The sequence below is a fragment of the Ischnura elegans genome, chromosome 4, assembly GCF_921293095.1.
Source record: "Ischnura elegans chromosome 4, ioIscEleg1.1, whole genome shotgun sequence".
Lineage (NCBI taxonomy): Eukaryota > Metazoa > Arthropoda > Insecta > Odonata > Coenagrionidae > Ischnura > Ischnura elegans.
In genome coordinates this window covers 49349536-49369032 of record NC_060249.1, presented here as the reverse complement: position 1 = coordinate 49369032, position 19497 = coordinate 49349536, and the positions used below count along the sequence as shown (strand labels likewise).

The 19497-nt window shown below is 39.0% G+C and overlaps 1 protein-coding gene across 1 annotated transcript in view; it reads left to right on the top strand.

Annotated features, from left to right (window-relative positions):
• The first annotated feature begins 2174 nt into the window (after positions 1-2174).
• LOC124157408 overlaps positions 2175-19497 on the top strand; it is an 872201-nt gene continuing 854878 nt past the window's right edge. Inside the window, exon 1 of the mRNA XM_046532099.1 lies at positions 2175-2279. Within this exon, the coding sequence (XP_046388055.1) occupies positions 2271-2279 (9 nt within the window). The 5' untranslated portion in view covers positions 2175-2270. The remainder of the gene's footprint in view (positions 2280-19497) is intronic.

Genomic DNA, 19497 nt, shown 5'->3' with positions numbered 1-19497 from the left:
AATGAGTGCTGGGTATCCATTCCGTGGGGCCAAATGATGAATGTATCGTTGACATACCTGAAGAAGCACTTAGGGCGCAGTGGAGCGGAGTTGAGGGCGTTGAGCCGTCACCCAGCGACACCGGCATCATCAGCCCTGAGGATGTTGGGAAAGTCTCCCAACGGAACGTCGGCCTACACCATGTAGACCCTGACCTGGTTGGAAACCCGAGAAGCTTTCATCCATGCTATTCACCGGGAAAAGCTCAGATTCTTCATTATAATTTTTTTCTGTTCTCAGATAAAGCTCAATACACACTTTTTTAATGCAAACATTTTGATTCCCTATATTTTTACGTTAGGTATGTTGTTGCAAAGCAGTAGCCAGAAACATTTTTCAGAAGCTCCATTTGAAGTCTCCAGGTATTATCCGAGGGAATCAGAGTTTATACACCTTTTTATTCCTTCCTACTCACCATGGTGTTGAAGTATGGTTCTTAACTGTTAAGATATCCAGTAGAATAGATGGATGGAATTCATTTCAGTTTGAAGTGTTAGTTTAGGAGAAAGGGAAATGCACGAGGAATTGTATGGATCGTGAAGGAAAGGTCCCGGTGGTGCTACTAACCATTACAAATGTGGCAGACTCAATTGCTAGCCGTTGGGAAACTTGTTTTTATTTAGTGAGAGATGCGGTAATGGGTGAATCTAATGCCCTGCATTATTTAGATCGGCAGTCATAATCGAGACTAATGCAGATCTGAACAAAAAAAATGCCTTATAGTTATGTAAGTCATTAGTGGTGGGAATAATACAGGTAGAGGTTGCATACTCTGTACATAGATACCATGATGGATTGTTATAAAGAGAGATAGGACGTGATATGTCATACGCAGAGGTTGGTACTTGGCAGTGGTTTTGGTGCTAGCTCCTACTGCAGAGAAGAGAGTGGTCAAATGCCAACTTATGCATTGAATCCCCCTTTTGCATTAGATCTCATATCTAAAATGATAATATCCATAGAAAAAATATATTCTTCACAACTATATCCTACCTGCGTTGCTGCCAGGATTTATTCATTCATACCTTCAGGGGCGCAGCTAGGAATTAAGGCTAGGGGGGTTTAGGTGCAACTATTACCGGGGTGTGTGGGGGTATGGAATACCCACCAGGATAAGCGGTAGGTGCGGTATTAATAAATTTTTAGAATTTTAAGATGGTGAGTTTCACGGCTTCCTGAGGGATATTTTATTAATACTTACTCTATTCTATAAGTAAAATGGATTAAACTTAAAATTTTCTCTGATCTCTGGGGGGGGGTTTATCTCCCAAACCCTCCTCCCATCGCTGCACCACTGCATACCTTAGCGACTTCAGAAAGACAAGATTTATTTAAGCGGAGGAAGCTTCCTTTACCTATGTAAGCATAGATATAGTTGAGGAAATGAGGTAGGGATGAGCTCTCAAAGAAACGTATCAAGCTTTAATAACTAATTACTAAATAGGCAATAATTTTATAGGCTGGAGTAAAATAGGTCAGTAAGTGCGAAAACTAATTAAGTGGATTGTTTTTGTAAAGTTACTGTTAAAAATTTAACAGATACATCATGAAAATAATAAGACCGGGGTGTTCCAGGAAATAGACCCTCCATATTTAGTATTGAGTTACCAAATTTTTAAAAGATGAACACGAAGAAAAACTGTTCTGAAACCACACCAAGCCGAGTTTTTCTTGTACGGATAATATCAGTTTTCCTACTTGAATTCAGAATTGGTGGATATTATTGTGTAATTGATTTTACTGGAAAACAATTTATATGCATGCAATGCATATAAATTGTTTTCCAGTAAAATTGCATATAAATGCAAATGCATATTATTCGCAAAACGAGCGCTATTTTGATTTTAATTTGGAGAATATCTTTTGCATATAATATTGTCATCAATAGTTAATCTTTCTACATCAATATCTAAGAAAGTGAACACGTGCACAATTTGCACAATCTTCAGCCTTCAATTATATGAAGTTTAACCTGCGGCGGAGGTTGAGCTCAGCGCCACTCAATTGTTCAGCGTCGTCGCTTTCCGCTACCGGTCAGCGGCCCGAAGCGAAAAATCGCTGCGTCTCTTCCGCCCTCTGTTGGCGGTCGGGTTTCGCTTATTGATCGCGCCAGCTTTTGCCTGCTCCAAAGAGTCAGTCGTACACGAATTGTGGTGGTTGGTGGTAGCTGAGTAGCGTTGGAAGTGACCAGGGTTTGGAATATACACTGGTGAAGGATCATCCCCTTCAGGATGGCTCGGGTGAGTCCCTTAATTTTCCTTTTTCATTTCCTTCCTAATTTTCGTGGTTCGCCCATTCGATTTTGGATTCGCGAAGTGTTTCTTCTGCTACGCGAAATGTGCCTTAGGTGATGGAAGTGCTGTGGATGATGATAACATGTGTCAGCGTGTGTTATTGAGTGAGAAAGTGTTTGTGCTACACCTTCGTGGGATAAATGATAAAAAGTGATTAGAGTTGATAAGGAACACCCTTCTTGCTGGCTTCGGCGATTGTTGATATGTCGTGGGCGATGTCATTCGCCCATGAGGATAGGCTGTGATTACCTCTTGGCCAGTCTTGTTTATGAGGTGGTTTGTGTGAGGTTCTGCGTGATCATCTGTGGTTGTCAGTCATTCGTTACCATTTATTTATGTGGCAGAATGTACTTAAGTGCTCCCTTTATTTCGGTGTTATTCCCAAATTTCTTATCTATAGGGTGTCGGTGAATGGGCACATGCGTTTTTACTGGTGTTCAAGATACCATCTAGACCATTTGGTACTTTTCCAGTGAATTTAGTAGTATTCCGTGTTGTTTATATTCTCATCGATTTGGCAAAAATTCTTCATTAGTAGCGTGTGTCATTTCGATGGGAATGTTCCTCGCTTAGATATTGATTTTTCCTAATGTTTTTTTACGTGATATTGTTTTGTGTATGGTGTCTATCTGCAGCCACACTACTGTTATCAAGATACTTCCTTCCTTACTAAAAATTTAGAAATGTTTTAAAGTTCCAACTGTGTTAACTCGTAGCACTACCGTTAGCGTTTGTGCGTGTTATTTTTAAAGAAATATTTATTTTACTATTTTGAGTTCAGTTTTATGTTTCTCTTGTAATTCCAAGTGTTTGGTTCACGAGGCTTAAGTTAAAAGTGTTGTGGATTGGTCTTTCAACCAGTCATGATAACAATTTCCCGGTGTTCCTTACGAATTGCGCTCGGCCGAAAATTCAATTTCTCATTTTATAATTGCCAAAGTGTAATGAACGAAAGGTACGGTGAGTAACCGTGTTACAGAGGGAGCTTAATGCTAGAAGTAATTGAAGGGTAAGTGTGTAAAGGAAGAACAAGAGAAAAGAACTTGTGACAAGTCGAAAAGGATATGGGGAAGATGAACCATAGGAAAGTGAAGCCACTGCTATGGGGTAGGGAGAAATGTTAGGACTGCAGTATACCAGTCCTAAAGGCCTGTTTACGCGATACATTAACACGTTCGAGTTAGTGTCTGATTGCATGAACGATTTTTCTTCACCGGAACGAAAGATGCACTAATGCATGATTCAAGTCGGAACAGGTTCTATTATCTGCCCATGCATTCATTCTCACAGGATTTGTGGTTGAGACATGCATTTAGCGTTCATTGCAGGAGTGCCGACTTATAAAAAATATTGGGGGGGGAGTCTTGCCCCGGGAAATTTTATTAATAGTGAGTTAAAACATTTTTTTTAGCATCTTAGAAGAGTCATGTGACCAACTTAAAGAACTCTTGAAAACTCGGCTCTCGGTAACTTCACACTCTGAAGAAAATCGACAAGCCTGACACATCTTTTTCTCCCCCGATGTCTAATTTTTGAGGGGGCTCGGGCCCCCTCAGGCCCCATGGAGTCGGCGCCACTGGGCTAATGTTCTGTGTACAGGCCTCAAGAGTGCGGCACTTTAAGTACTTGTATGCAAGGGAGTGAAAATAGTATTTTGAGTGGTGCTGCACTCAATTACTTCGATGTCCCTTACTTCATTTCGTCGTGCATTGAGGAGGTCGAAATGAATTACCGTAGTTTTTCGAAATATTTATACCTTAGTTTTTTTTGGCACTGTAAAACCGAATCGTTTTCATGCATCCTCTCTTGAAAGGCGTAAATTCGGAAAGAGCAGTGATATCACAGCTGTGATGGGCGGCGTAGGGGCGTAACGGGTTTCCCTTGACGCGGTCGAATTCTCCCTCGGAAGCCTCTGAAGTAAAACGTGCCCTCCACGGACACCTCCGTCGAAAGGCGGACGTCCTTTGTTATCGGACAGCCGTCAGAAAGTCTTTCTGTCAGCACGTTGCCAGAAATTTTCCTGCTGTGGTTATTGGGTTGTATAGAATAAAATAGAAAGTGGGCGTTCCCATGAAAATGTCAACTTTTTTCTCTCAAATTAAAATATATTTTATCTAGATAAATCAACTGCTAAGCGATTAAATTTTATGAAATCAGTATTTGAAACATTGTTCGGAGCCTTATTAAAAGTTTTCAAACTATACTTCGAATCACGTTTTTTTTAAAGATGTTTGAAATCATTACACTTACTGGTAGGAGGTTGACCTGTCAGTAATTCCGTCACATGTTAATTTTTGGCAGATTTAGAAGGTATTTCGATAATTCATTTTATTTCAGTGTATGAAAATCACCGTCATAATTGTTTTTTGATCATGCACTGAAGTTTTGCATTTTATTTTGTATTCGACAATTTTATTAAAATATCCTCATGCATAGTTTTCTATAAAGGTAATTTCGTCACAAATGGAATTGCCCAAGTATATTTATTCGTGATCTGGTCGTCACCCTTGGAACAAAACACAATTTTCAATGATGGACTCATCAAAAATCTCACGATGATAATATACGGAAAAATTGAACAGAAATAATAACGAAGCAGCAGTATGGCTCAGAAATAATAGGGAGATAACAAGGAAACAAGAATTTAAATTCAACAACGCACGTAAAATGAGGCTATATTTCATTAAGCAGAGTTTGATTTTGCTCTGCACTGAGTTGAGCCATGTATAATTTTTTATTTGAATGCTGGAATGGTGCCCATCTGTTTCAATTCCTCAGGAAGAGAATTCTATAATTTTGGTAACATGCCATGATATCTGGTAGGCAGTCGTGCGTGGAATTGGATAACTTATAGTCCTTTGATATCTTACGGGTTGACTATTTTGGTAATATATATATTTTTCAATACAGAAAATCAAAAAGTTCATTGAATAAGTCGTTAATTTTGTTTGCATGATTATATAATTTATAAATATCTTTAGTTAGTACATTTTAATTCCGCTAAGTTTTTAATTACGATGTCAGTGTTGCGATTTTCCGTCGATATTTTTACAAACAAGACTTTAATTCGTTTACTGACTGAAGCTCCTTAAGAAGTGTATTCATCAGCGAACTTCAGGAGACGAAAGCGACCAGGATTCGTGTCTAGGGAGCTCTCTGAGCGCGCATTTTAGAAATTTGGGTTAGTCTCCAGCTATTATCTTAACTCGTGAACCTTGCAGACCGCGGAGCGATGATGATCTCCGCATTTTAGTTTACCTCTGCGTTGAGGGTTGAGCTATTGTGGTCACCATCGCATGTACTTTCCTCAGTTATCGATCGCTCCTAGCGTCAAAGTAGTATTCCAAAAATTCATTCAATTAATGAGTATCTTGAATTCCTAGAACACAAATTCTTGTGTGTAAAATCTGAGCCGTATAATCGCAACTGACATTTCGTCCATGAAATTGGGTGTCGATATACCAAAAGCCGTATCTCGGACAATAATTCAATTTTCGTTTTGTGAACTATTTTAATACATTTTTTACTTTATAAATATTTAACGAAAATCTTTTTTTTTTGTTTTATCGCGATAGTCTGAACAATTTACTTAAAATAAATTTCTCAAATTTCAGGTACGATTATGTATGGCTCAAATTTTACCTATGCGATTTTCTGGCCGAGAATTTCAAGATATACCTAAATGGAATGATTTTTTTAGATATGCTGCTATACAAGTTAAGTCCCATTCGTTAAGTTGGAAGGGTCGTGTTTGCGTATAATATTTTTGTGGCAATATTAAACATAGTTGCATACTTCATTCAATGCGTTATTAAATTTCACGGAGTTAAATATGCATGGCGACGAAATTTATGGGCACAATCTCTTTGGTTTTATGTATTGATATATTTTGCCTCCAACAGTGTCATTTTCAGTGAGGGAATATATACTTTTTTTAAAGAACTGTCGATTTTTACGTGACTATCTCTAGGGAGGGGGTGTGATTAACCCCCACGAGCTGTTTGGAATGCACTCTTAAGAGTGCCCCCTCCCTATTGGACCCCCCAAAAAACGAATCCTCTCTCAACGAAATCCTCAGCACGCCTCTGAAATTTTTTTCTGACTATGCTGTAAACGTGGTGATGATGGTGGAGGTTTCGTAATAGATGAGGAACTGAAATGGAGGCAGGGTTATAGGATGGCCAGTGTATTGAAATTCTTCTGTCATTCAGTTTTCTTTCGTTATGGCTACTCATTTCATCGCTCCCGTAATTAAATGTGAATCGCTGCCTCACCTTTTTGAAAAGAGGGCAATGACCCCCAGCAGTTCGCTATCAAATCGATATAGAGCGTCTTTTTTGGGTATTTAAATGAATGGAGAGGGAAATTTCTAGGATCCTCTCTGTCCTACTGTAACGAAAATATTTTTCCACTTTCGATCTTGACTAGTTCAAACGATATTAATATAAACGATAAATAATGTCGTATTGTTAAATTCAGATATCTCATATTATGATTTTATTGTTCGCGATTTATTTGCTGTAATTATTATCATATAGACCTTAGACTTACTACAACGAACGAATATTTTTGTGTTGCAAGAATATCGGTAATCAGCTGTTGGAGGTGGAAGATGATATATAGTGTATTTGTATATCTTATTTGTGCATCAAAAGTGGCTTGAATGGAAATTCACAAGGAAAGGCCTAATCCACTAATCCCTGCTATAACGCAAATATTTTGTTGACCTTCTGTATTGACGATATTGCTAGTAATATGTTAACTAGAAAGTAACAGGCTTACATCGGGATGAAAGTGGGTTATCTCTGTTTTGCACTCCTTACGAAATAATCTTTCATAATGTTAACTAACCTACGGCTAGGGGCGGATTAAGGTAGTTGTTTTGGGTTGGGAGGTTCATTACTTTTTGCATCGCCTTTGTTCTATGCAATACCTCTGCGAGAACGTGTCTTGAGGTCTGATATGCGTTGACAAGTGGCTATTAGATATTCATAAATTATTTTTCAGCATTATTTGTGTAGCTGGCTGAATACAAACTTTCACGTAAGAGCCTTCAGGAATACCATCTTTTCGATTTTATTTTCATGAATTATGTGGGGGGCTCGGGCGCGCCTCATTTAATCCGTCGTCACTGCCTGAGACTGAAAATTAGGGTGGGCCGAAAAGTGAAATTCTTTCGGAATCAAACTTGGAAAGGGTTCTGCGTATTTAGCACTTTGCGGTCCATTTTTTTTCAATTCAAATAGTCTGGTCCAAATTGATTTTTAGAAAAAAAAGGAATAATCGACAGAATTCAATTGGTGTCTTTAAAATGTTATATTTTGTTGTTTGAAGTAACCTTCCACTGACTGTAATATAATGCTATAGGTTCACTTATAGATTGTATTATTAAAAAAAAATATGTATGCGTGACATCTCTTGAAACAATGCCCTTTTACAATCCCCTTATATAACCTTATGATGTTGAGCTCAACTTGATGTTGGGCATGATGCTTGCACCACTGCGCCAGGCCTTTCGAGTCAGCCTCGTCGTTGGGCCGCAAGGGGTTAAGGGTCTCAGATCCGGATTTTTTAAAAAATCGGAAAAAATGTACTTCTGCCGAACGAGTTCTATATTTTAAAATTTGGAAAAAATCCAGGCGGAATTTAGAGACAATCACTTATGGAGAAGGAATAACAGCAACTACGCCCCTTTCGGCAGTAACGATTTTTGAGAATAACTTGCAGCATTATATTTACTAAGTTTAAAGTTTGTTTATAGAATTATATGGTTTTGCGATGGACGAAAATGATCCACAAATTTAGAGTGTAGGCGACCCGCATATCATCCAACACGTCTGGCTGCGTGTGTGATCACTTCAGATTTTGCCTTTCGGAAGCTGGATTCGAATATTGAGTGAACGAATATTACAAAACAGTATCCTGAAGCCTGCTTTAAATATGTTGTCACCCGCCGCGCATTTAATTGGGTTTACCAAAGTCGCCACACGCGTCGCTGACGAGCCAAGTGGAAATGATATATGATTCACGGGGAAATGATGTATGATTACGGATTTTAACCGAAATTTATGTGCATGATGTTTTTATCTATTAAATGATTAACTTTTCAATGCTATTCTTCGCGATTACAAATATTATTCTGCAAAATATTGGAAAAAAGTGGATCGCATTGCACTCATCACTGCGCTGCGGACATTTTTGAAAACTTATTATAATACGACCGAAGTAGCTACAGAAATCACCCTTCTATGGGGTGGAATTGGGCCTTCAATATGCAGTCCCATTGATTGAGTGAATGTATATACCAGGGATTGCAAGTGAAACGAAAGTAAAAGCCAGTAAAATTTCAATATTTTCGTTCCCGGGAGCGTAACGTAGAAACGAAACGAAAAAGAATTGAACCCTGGGAGCTAAACTCACGGTCGAAACGAAATCGGAATCAAAACTACTTCCGGTCGAAACTAAACTAAAACTGAGGGACGAAAGGAAACACAGATTATGTTTCGCACCTGAGGGACCACGTGCTTCACCTTCGACTGTTTAGTTTCGACCCACACACCGAGTACGAAGTATTGGTGAATGAAGAGTAGGTTCGGCATACCGCCATTAGATGCATGGGGCACCCATATTTTTACCACAAACAGGAGAACGAACGGTGAACGCAAACCGGGCATTCTATTTTTAAGCTCAATTTTTAACCTTTCTACACGCATGTCAAACGTAAATGGGTCGAAACTATTCCCTCTTTTCCCCCTCCACTCAACATCTGGGATCGAAACTTAACTATGAGTAGCGGAGTTTCGATTAATTTAGTTTCGTTCCTGAGAGCAAAGTTTCGCTCCGGGTCGAAACGAGACTTTTTCCTTTAGCTTAACTTGTCATTCCTGGTGTACACCCTTTGCTTTTCTTTGCAGTGGAATATAACTGTCTTTTTTCGCGTTCCCGAAACCTATGTAGTCGCCTCTTTCCGGTCTCCTTCCCGCATTCACTTCTTCCTTCCCCTTGGCGTCTCCGTTTCCTCTGTTCCTACCGTGATTGCTGGCCCGTGGTTTTCTTGCGTGTGTTACCCCAGGTGGGTGGGTGTTATCGGGCAACTGAACTCAACAGCCTGCCTTCCGGAAACAACAATCATCGGTCAACGGTCTCGTTACTTGTTACTGGTGTTGAATCGGGCCCGGTGTGTGCTTTTTGGGTGAAATCGAATGGGGCTCCGTCAAGGTGGGGGCCACGAGTCATTAATCATACCGTAGTAGACTTGTTCGACTTGTGACGATGTGACCAGATGCTTCCGGAAGGTGTTTCGCAATTATTTACCCTTGTACTGAGTAGGTTCCGCGGTGGATGTGTTGTTCTTCGGGGTAACATTTGCGCTATTAATTTGACGCTGGTGAGGAGACTTCGTAGAAGAGGCACCAGTCCAACCCGCTGAAGCGAAGTTTTTGTCTTCGCTTCGGGCGCATTTTGATCGGTTTTTTAAAATGTTCGCTGCGCTGCCTTGAGAACGATCCATATATTTTCATTAATTACTTAATAATATTTACAATCGTGAGGTATAACACTGAAAATTTATGAAATCAAAAGGGCATACAATTTCAAATTTAGTTAATGGTTTTCTGCTCTGACGCGAGTGAGACTTTTAGGTTAATCCATTTCCCATTTTTAATTCTGCTAGCTTAGTGGCGGGAATGGTCTCGTTCACTTATTGAATTTAATTTCTTAATGTAAAATAGCTAGAAAAAATAATGAAACCTATAGTTTTTTTTCTGTTTTCCGGTCCGTCGCCTCGCCTACTTCACGAGCTATCCGAGGCGAAAAATCGAGCCCTAAAGAATTTTTGAACATTTATAGCAAAAAAAAAGTTTTCAAATGAAAATCATTTCGTTTACATTTTTGAAAACTATAGCAGCATGTCTATAACCTCTAAAATTTTTACTAGCTTTGCTCATTTGGTTTAGGTTTTACAGGGGCACAAATATGGTAGTTTTGAATAATTGGACTGTTGGACAGATTTTTGTGAGTGCCTCGTTGACTCCAAGCACTCAAATCTTATGTTAGAAAATACTTGCAATCGGCCTTTAATATTCTGGATTTCTCGTAACTAAGGTTGAAACTAATAACAGGGAAAAGATAATCAAAATATAAGATGGTGGACGTGGGGCCCTGATTGAGTTGACATGGAGTGACACAGGTCCTAAACCCTTTCGCAGATAAGTTAATGGCGTAACTAGCTTATGCCGAGCGTCATATCCCTTCTCAGCTTCGCCTCGGCTTTGAGTATGAGCCTGGAACGTTTTATTGTTGTGTACAATCATTTGGGGGATTTTTCCCTCAATTAAGGGTTTTCCTTGAACGATTAAATAAACCAAATTGTTCAAGACGGCACCAGCTCAAGAAAAGTGGGCGGCATCTTTGTTTTTATTTCAATGTGTGATTACCTACATGTTAGTGACTCATATTTACCTTTCGTCTAGGCACGGTTATACTTTATTGATTTGCAATATCGAGTTTGAGTAAAGACCACATTTATTGATCTACGCTTCTTTAATTTTTCAAGTGCTAAAATCATTTAAGTGCAAAGTTATTATTTTTCAACCGCCTATTATAAAATTAAGAGCTATTGTAAGCATTACTGGTGATGCCGTAATTCACTAATTTATTTACTGTGCCTATAATCGTCATAACTCGTCAACAATCCTAAGATTGGTTTGACGCAGCTCTCCTCTTAATTCACTCATCTGCTAATATTTGTACACCTGCCTCTTTCTTCTCTATCACATCCTTATTTACATGTTCCATTTATTTTATTCGATGCCTTCGCTTTCCGTTTTTGCCATCTACTTGTCCCTGGACGATTGTCTTCGTCAGGCCATAATTTCTCAAGATACAGCCAACAAGCTTGTTCCATCTTCTCATCATCATCTCATGTTCATCAAGGTTTTCATGAGGCTTCTCTTATATTCTTCTTGGCTCATTACTAACTCGGTAGATTCTTTTGATCCTATGGGACTGTGCCTAATACTTCATAAACCCTCGTGATTAACGATGGTAATTGAATATTTATGTGCAATTGCTTACATTTGGAGAATTTTTCTCTCTTGCTCGTTGGCAGCAGCAGGGAGGTCAAGAGTGGAAGCATTCGAAATGTGGTGTTACTGAAGAATGTTGAAGATAAAATGGATCGACCGTGTAAGTAATGAGAAAGTGCTAAGAAGAGTGGGAGAAAAGAGAAGTCTTCTAAAAACCTCGAGAAGGTGGGACAACTTAGTTGGCCACGTTATGAGGCAAGATGGCCTGATGAAAATAACCGTGGAAGGACAGGTGGAAGGGAAGAAGGGCAAGGGACGCCCCCGAATGAGTTACATGGGAAAGGTTATAAATTATATTAAGGGTAAAGGAAATGTTAAAAGAGAAGTAATACGCCTCTATGAAAAGGCTAGCGGAGACGAGAGCCGAATGGTGAGCTGCGTCAAACCAATCCTAGGATTTATGATTTACGAAATTAGTATTTTTGCCTTAGAAAGTCGACATAAGTCTACTGTATTTACCCTTAAAATTTTAGGATTAAAAAGTAGGTTTTACATGAGGAATACGTCATCATTATTATAAAGGTAAGGTCGACAGAGATTTATGCGTTATCTCAATGGTATTCATCAAGAATGTGCAGTAAGGAAGCTCTCCTTGCATTAAGGCTCTTTTACTCTCCAACGATGTTGTAGGGGGGGTGGTTTTCATTGTAAGTAGAGAGCTGGAAAATGTATGAATCCATTGTTGGGTGCCGACGAATTTTAGCTCTCTGCCGACCCCCTTGAGAAGGATATTTGGTGCGCTATACAAGGGAGCTCCATTAGGACCCAGGCTGTGCTCTGTTGTCTGGACGACCGCCTCCCTCCCCCCACACATTCACCCGTTCATCCCTTGGGCTTGCTTGTTTTTTTCCGTGGGAGAACCACTCTCCCCCTCTCCATTTCTCGGATTTTTGCCATCGCGAGGACCGGAGTATTGCCTAATTGCGAGCCCATCTTGTGCTCAGGCGCGTAGGGAGTGCGTCGGGGGATTCAGCCACCTTCTTCCTCCCCAAATGTTTTTCTTTCCGTGTGGCTACACATCGTAATAGTTTTTGTCTGTCAATTAGTTTGTCATGCGGTCCCTTGTCAAAGTCTTGCGAAAAGTATGATTGCATCTACTTCCTTTCCTTCACCTTAAGACTTTCCTTTATCTGGAGACTTGGAGGCTGCGCGCTAGGCTTAGATTGTTTGAACAATTGAGAATGGATGTCTTAAAGAGCGTCACGGAGAACATAATATTTGTGCCCCACTATATTTCCAGGTCCGACAGAAGCGATAAATTAAGAGAGAAATTTTTGCCGAACGAATTAATAAATGCCAGTCGTAATTTCGTTAGAGCATTTCCTTTTTATGTGCAAATGACTGGTGTCCTAACACCTCCTGCAACACGCCTTTTAGGCGGCTTGCGGGGTAGTATATAGATTTAGATTAACAGTCGGATAATTCCCTACACAGCCCAAGAAGTTGGGTTTCACTCGTATGCCCCTTGCGAAATCGTTTTTTTAAATTATTATATAGCCAGTGATTTTCATCCCAGTAGACTCGCAAGTATTTGGCGGTCACTTTTTTCGTTAGTTATCGCGATGCGGATGTTATGCTGATGGGTCGGTAGCATTCAACCAAGGATTTTTTCCACTCCCAAACATAACTGTCACTGGGGCCTTTTTCCAATCATTTGAGATCTCATGGTAATTTAAGGTTGCATCTGATGTAGTTAGCGGGTAAGATTTAATTTCAATTTATCCAAATTTAAGGGCGTCACTAGTAATACTTTTTTTCTTCAGTCTTTTAAAAACTTTTGCAATATCCTTATCTCTAATGTTTTTTTAGTGTATTGTGATAATCGTTTTTTTATTAGGGAATTATTTACTATTTCCGCTTATCAGTTGACAGCAAATAGACGCACGTCGGAGTTAATGCAGCCGGGGAGGTTCACGTACCAGAGAAATATAATGGGGCCGATTAGGCTGCCCTGTGGAACACGAGGGGAGATACAAGACTCATGTGAGAATTTATTGCCTACTCGAACTCGCCTAAGTTCTATCCATGGGAATGTTCTCTATCTAACGTACAACTCTTCTACCCAAGTTCATCCTAACCGAGTTTATCTATTAGTTTGTCATCTAGTACCTCTTCATAGTTACTTAAGCTATCATATTGATAGTTACCGTTTCTCTAATGTACATATATAGGTTAATATTTGTCTGATTATTAAATTTTGAAAAGTTTTCCTAAATATTTTCATCATCATCGTCATCATGACAGGTCAACAATCCTAAGATTGGTTTGACGCAGCTCTCCACTCAGTTCTCCAATCAGCTTATCTTGTCACACCTACGTATTTCTTCTCTTCCAAATCTTTCTTTGCCTGTTCCAGATATGTGTTCGAGGTCTTCCTTTTCCATTCTTGTCATCCGCATGTCCCTCAACGATAGTCATTATCAGGCCGTCATGTCTGAAGATGTGGCCTATAAGGTTGTTCCGTCTAAATATTTTATTAGGTGTAATTTATTCGTACTTCAGATACAAGCTAATTTTTACAAAATTCTACTCTACTTACCCTGAAAATTTCAAGATGATGTCGTAACTTTTCCACATTTGACTATTTTAAACGTGTAAACAACACCTCTATATTTTCTCAAATGCATTTTTTTAATAATTGACGAACTGACAAATTTTGACAAAGGTCTATCCTTTATCTCACTTACTCGCTCATTGATTCAACCCGAAGGTTGGTTTGGATAAGTGAGGATGGAGCTCACGCCAGACCAAGCCTCAGGCGTGTGTAATTCTCACAATCAGGTTAAGAGGGCCAGTTTCTTACCCTGTGCCACTTCGTACTTCCGAGGATCTTGGTTTCGGGATATCCGAATACTTCACTTGGGATTTGAACCAAGGACCCTTTGGTTATCAGCCAAGTGTATAGGTATTCTGAAAATTTCAACTTGATGGCCTGAGTTTGAAACAAGTGATGCGTCACCTTAATAGACTAAATGCGACCCGTCAAAGAAGCAGGGGTGATGCATCCCCTTAAGTAATGCGGTCATTCACCCCTTCATTCCACGGGATCTCGACCTTTATCGGCGATGCCATCAATTATTAGAGAGAAATAAAACGGAGTGAAACTTGAGTTAATCCGCGCGTCGCGTTGCATGCGACCGGTGGATAGGAAAGATGAGATCGTGCAACTCGAGAGACCCCCGCATGAAGACGGACGCCCTAATGTTAATGAAACCATCTCTTAATGCACGTTACTGGTCAAATAATAATAATAAGTATTTCTCTGCCCAGTGCGATCCAATTATATGTCCGCAGTGACTTAATTTTCTGGTTCTCCGCGAAAAGGCTCGGTGGTTTTCGGCCTAACGAGGCTCTGATATCGGGAATTCGCATCTCAAGTGCTGGGGTAGTTGTTGAAACGAGACTTATGTTTGCCTGGTCATGTGTTATTATTTGAGGGAAATGTATTCCAGTTTCCTGGTTGAACTCAAGTTTTTTGAATCGTGAAGGCGTTACGGTTAAGGTATGGTGTGAACCGAAATCGTTGGTAGCTGACCTTTTTGAAGACCTATTACACTATCGCAGAGTGTGTTACACTTTGAACTATAAGGCATATCCCTTAGAAATAGCTTGGAGGATATGATTATCATCTCGCTATGTAGTCATTCTGCATTTTCGAATTTGGGCCCAAATTTGGATTTCGTGGTACCTTTATGCAACAATAATACAAACAATGCCCGTAATACATTGTTGGCATTGTTTGGAAGTTCAATGAGTGACCGCCTACGGCGTGCGAGTAGCGGCTCACGTAAAAAACTAACGTCCGAGGGAACGGTTTATTCCCATCGTGTCATTTGTTCTCCCGATTTTGACTCTTTGAAAGATTAATATAAAGATCGGAAGCTCCTGAATTAGGGTGATTTTCATTCGCAATTTCATAATGACCCCCAATATTGGCTGTGAAGTAGTATAAAATCTATGGAATGACAGTTTGTTGGCATTAGTGGCTTTCGTACACCTCGTGACCTTTGAATCCTGATGGTTGGCAAACGGTGTCGAGAAGATTTTCCTTAATTTTGAATTTGGCACCCGTTATAATTGTTTGCTTCTGATGATTATACAATATTCAATAATCATACATTGTAAATTTTGTTCCATTGTGCTCTAATTAATTAACTAAGTTTTTCTTTGGAGAAATAGTCTTAAAAAATCTATCAATTGATGGCTTCAGTCATACATTTTCTGTCTGACGTATCTTTAAAAGCTCTTGATTCATCCTATACACGATTCTCCACTTGAAAGTAAAAATTAATAAATTATACGAAACACGCATTTTCCCAAACAGTATAAAGGGCACTAAAAAATTAAAAATAAGAACTTCATCTCTTGGAGAATAAAACGTGCTTATTAGGTCTATTAGGAAATAGTCTAGAAGAGCTTGATAGTTGAGTAAGTATTGACACGCAAAATTAATATTTTATCTTAATCAGTGCCCACTCTATTCTCTAGGCGATGAAAAGCACATTTTTACTTTTTAATGGATTTTATACTGTTTTTGGAAGAAGCGTGTTTTTTCTTAAATATTTTATTATCTCCGTAAGAGGGGGCTCTTTGGGGCGGACGCCGAAGAGCTAATATTTCTTTAGCACGGAAGCAGTCCAGTTCATTGCCGACGAAATGTTATTTCCGTTTTTACCCGCACACCACCACTGCAAATGGCGCTCTTGAGTGAATCCCCCTAATTTTATCCTCGTTGTTTTCGTGCAGCAGGAGTTAATTCCGCTCCATGAATCCAAGCCGATGTCCCTTCACTTTCGCCACCTCTTTCCGTCATCATAAAAAACCTTCCTCTTGCATAATTGAGCAGTCCTCACGCGCGTTGGACCTCTAACTTCTTTTTGAGAAGCAAAAATGGTTTCTTCTGCTCTTATTCCCTAAATTTAACAATTACACAGGAGAATTTCAGCTTTTTAATGCGTCAAACACTTAGAAATTTCAACCCTGGTGTACGAAATTTTTTAATGTCATTGGATCTCATCTGGTTAAGTATGTGCTAAAGTTTAATTTCTTATACCGTGTGCATTTATAGAATTTTTTTTTCAAGCTGAATGGATATTTATATCTAAGTGCTACACGTATTCGTTGTTGTTTCTTATAGGTCCGTTTTGAAAGACGGGACTAAAAAAATCTCTCTTGAGTTAATTTCTTTATTATTTAAAAGTCGGTCATCTACTTTTTTTGGATTTATTAATTTACTAAGTGTTTCATTTTGTTGTGTTTGATACTTGACACGATGTGGTGAAATTTCTAATTATTATTTATTCAGTAGACATAATTGTAATTTTTCATTTAACTAATGCTTTATTTTATACCCATATGGTGTCACTTTTTCACGTATAGTTTATACTTACTTATACTTTATACTTGCTATATGGTGGCACTTTTTCGCACTCACAAATATCATCGTCTGAACTTCATGAAATAATGTGAGTTCACCGTGAGATTAAAATGACACCTTCATTCCTATAGTTTTCATATCGGTAGATTAAGTGCATTATCCTTAATGAGTTTATCGGTGGCAATTATTATTGTTTGTTAATATTTATGGTTAATTTTATTGATTTTTACTGCGAAACTGGCAAGTTTCCAAAAAATAATTATTATTTTTGTGGAAAATCTCCACTCTCTTAAATTAATATGCTAAAGTTTTAAGGAGTTTTAAATATTAGCAATACTTGACGAAGATAATCTTACGGTAAGCAATTGTTGTAGCCTCTTCATGGTGGCGATGGGTCTCTGGAAGCGGTCGAAGTAAAATAAAGCGTGTTGCCATGGAAAAGTCGGGTGTGTTAACCAGGGATGACATTCCAAAGTAAACGAAAGTCAAAACCAGTAAAATTTCAGTAGTTTCGTTCCCGGGAGCGAAATGTAAAAATGAAACGAAATGGACTTAAACCCGTGGAGCTAAACTCAGGGTCGGAACGTAATCGAAGTCAAAATTACTTTGGGTTGAAATTAAACTAAACCTCTGGGACGAAACGAAACGCAGGTAATGTTTTGCACCGGAGGGACCACGTGCCTCTCCTTCGAATAGTTTAGTTTCGACCCACACACTGATTGTGAGTACGAAGAATGGTGGAATGCATTAGAGGTTTGGCCTACCGCCTATAGATGCATGGGACACTCATATTTTTACCACTGACAGGAGAACGGTGTACGCAAACTGCCCATTCGATTTTTATTTCCATGTTTTCTCTGTTTTCTCCCTCCTCTCAACATCTGAGATCGAAACTTAACTATGAGCAGCAGAGTTTCCATTAATTTAGTTTCGTTCCTGGAAGTAAAGTTTCGTTCCGGGTCGAAACTAAACTCCTTGGTGATTTTAATTTCGTGCGGGAACGAAACTAAACCTAGGCCTAGAGCTTTAGTTTCCCTCCGGATCGAAAAGAAACATTTTCGTTTCGTTTCTCTCGCCATCACTGCTATCAACCCCCGCAACGGTTTTTTTTAGAAAAGCCGTAAAACTCGGATTGGCATCATTGTGGTATTTGGAACGAAGATATCTTTCTTGTTCATTAAATCTACGCATACTTCCTCGAAGTTGCCGATGTTTATATGTGTGGTTAGCAATATTTCATCTCCTCTCGGATAAAACCTCTATGCTGAATTGTGGCCGTGCAGACTTGGCCTGTCATTACCCTCAGCTCGTGGGCTAAGGCTGTGGAAACTAGATGCACAGCGAGCGGGTAATTACGTGTTATCACGAGAGTGTTAATGTCTTGAGAGACGGCTAACGCCGGCGTTCGTTCCTTGATGCATGCGGGGTCGAAAACACGTCTTACGGGCAGTGGTAATTTAGTGATCGGTTGTCAGCTTGTTAGCGCGTGAACCAACAAGTATAGCCCTCCGTTTTCATCCCCTGGAGTAAAGCGTTGATTACCCGCAATCATTTACATTCTCACATACCTCGTTTCTCATAACCTGCTCATTTTTTCCATAGGTACAGTGGTAATAACGGTGTAATTTTTTTCACTGTTCATTTTATAGGTATTTCTGAGACCTTTCACTGGACCAACTTAATTCTTCATCGACAAAATTGATCTTCTCGTTATACTCGTATTTATTTCCGAGCTCGGAATTATCCTCTGTGATCTATTGTCCGGCAGAAAGTTGTTTTTTCCGCGTATATGTGTGTTACCTGGCTTTTTTTCTTTTTGATAACTACATGAATTCCCCCCCTCCGGCCTGTTGATTGCAGGATACTTAATTGTTTAACGTAGATACTTATGACAAAGTTGTGGGACTTCCTTGATGAAAAAACTCCCTGAAATTGTGTGATCCAACATTTTACCTGCAAATTGTGCATTGGGAGTTTTTTTGGGTGTTGGACCGAGTGTGTTTTCTCATCACAGCCGACGTTTCGACTCTAATGGAACCTCCTCCTTTTAGGATTCTGCTGCACAACTATACGCTTAAGTCTTTATATCTTGCTATATCCTTGTTTGAACATATCAAAAATGGAATGATGCTTATCAACACATACATTTTTTTGGACCACAGTTATTCAACATTTCTTAGATAGAGGCTTTTTACGGTAATTTAAGTTTCAAGTGAGCAAAGTTACGATGGAAAAATATAGTGTGTTGTATTTTCAAGGAAAATATTCTTGTTGGATCCAGTCTTAATTTGTTTTCTTTGAAAATTTTGTTATGAAATGAACTAAATAAATGAAGTTGTTCTCCTTTTCGCAATGTGGTTAAATTATTATTTTTGAAATTGAAAAGCCATTTTTTAATAGTTATGGCGTGTGAGCGGACTAGTACTGCCTTCAATTTTGCCCCCCTGAAGTTAACCTTTGATAATCCGTAATCAGGTTCCATTTATTATGACCCGTTTGTAGTAAGCAGATTTTTATTTTCATTTGGATAATGGTGGATAATTGGCATTTTAATCTTTTTTTCACATTCCAGCATTTTTTATCCCAGAAAATACATTGAGGACCTTAAAGTTATTATTTGAGACAGTTTAACGCGAAAAGGTAGGAAATTATTTCCATTTGTAATCTTTGTCGATATTTATCTTTAGGGAGTATGTTCATA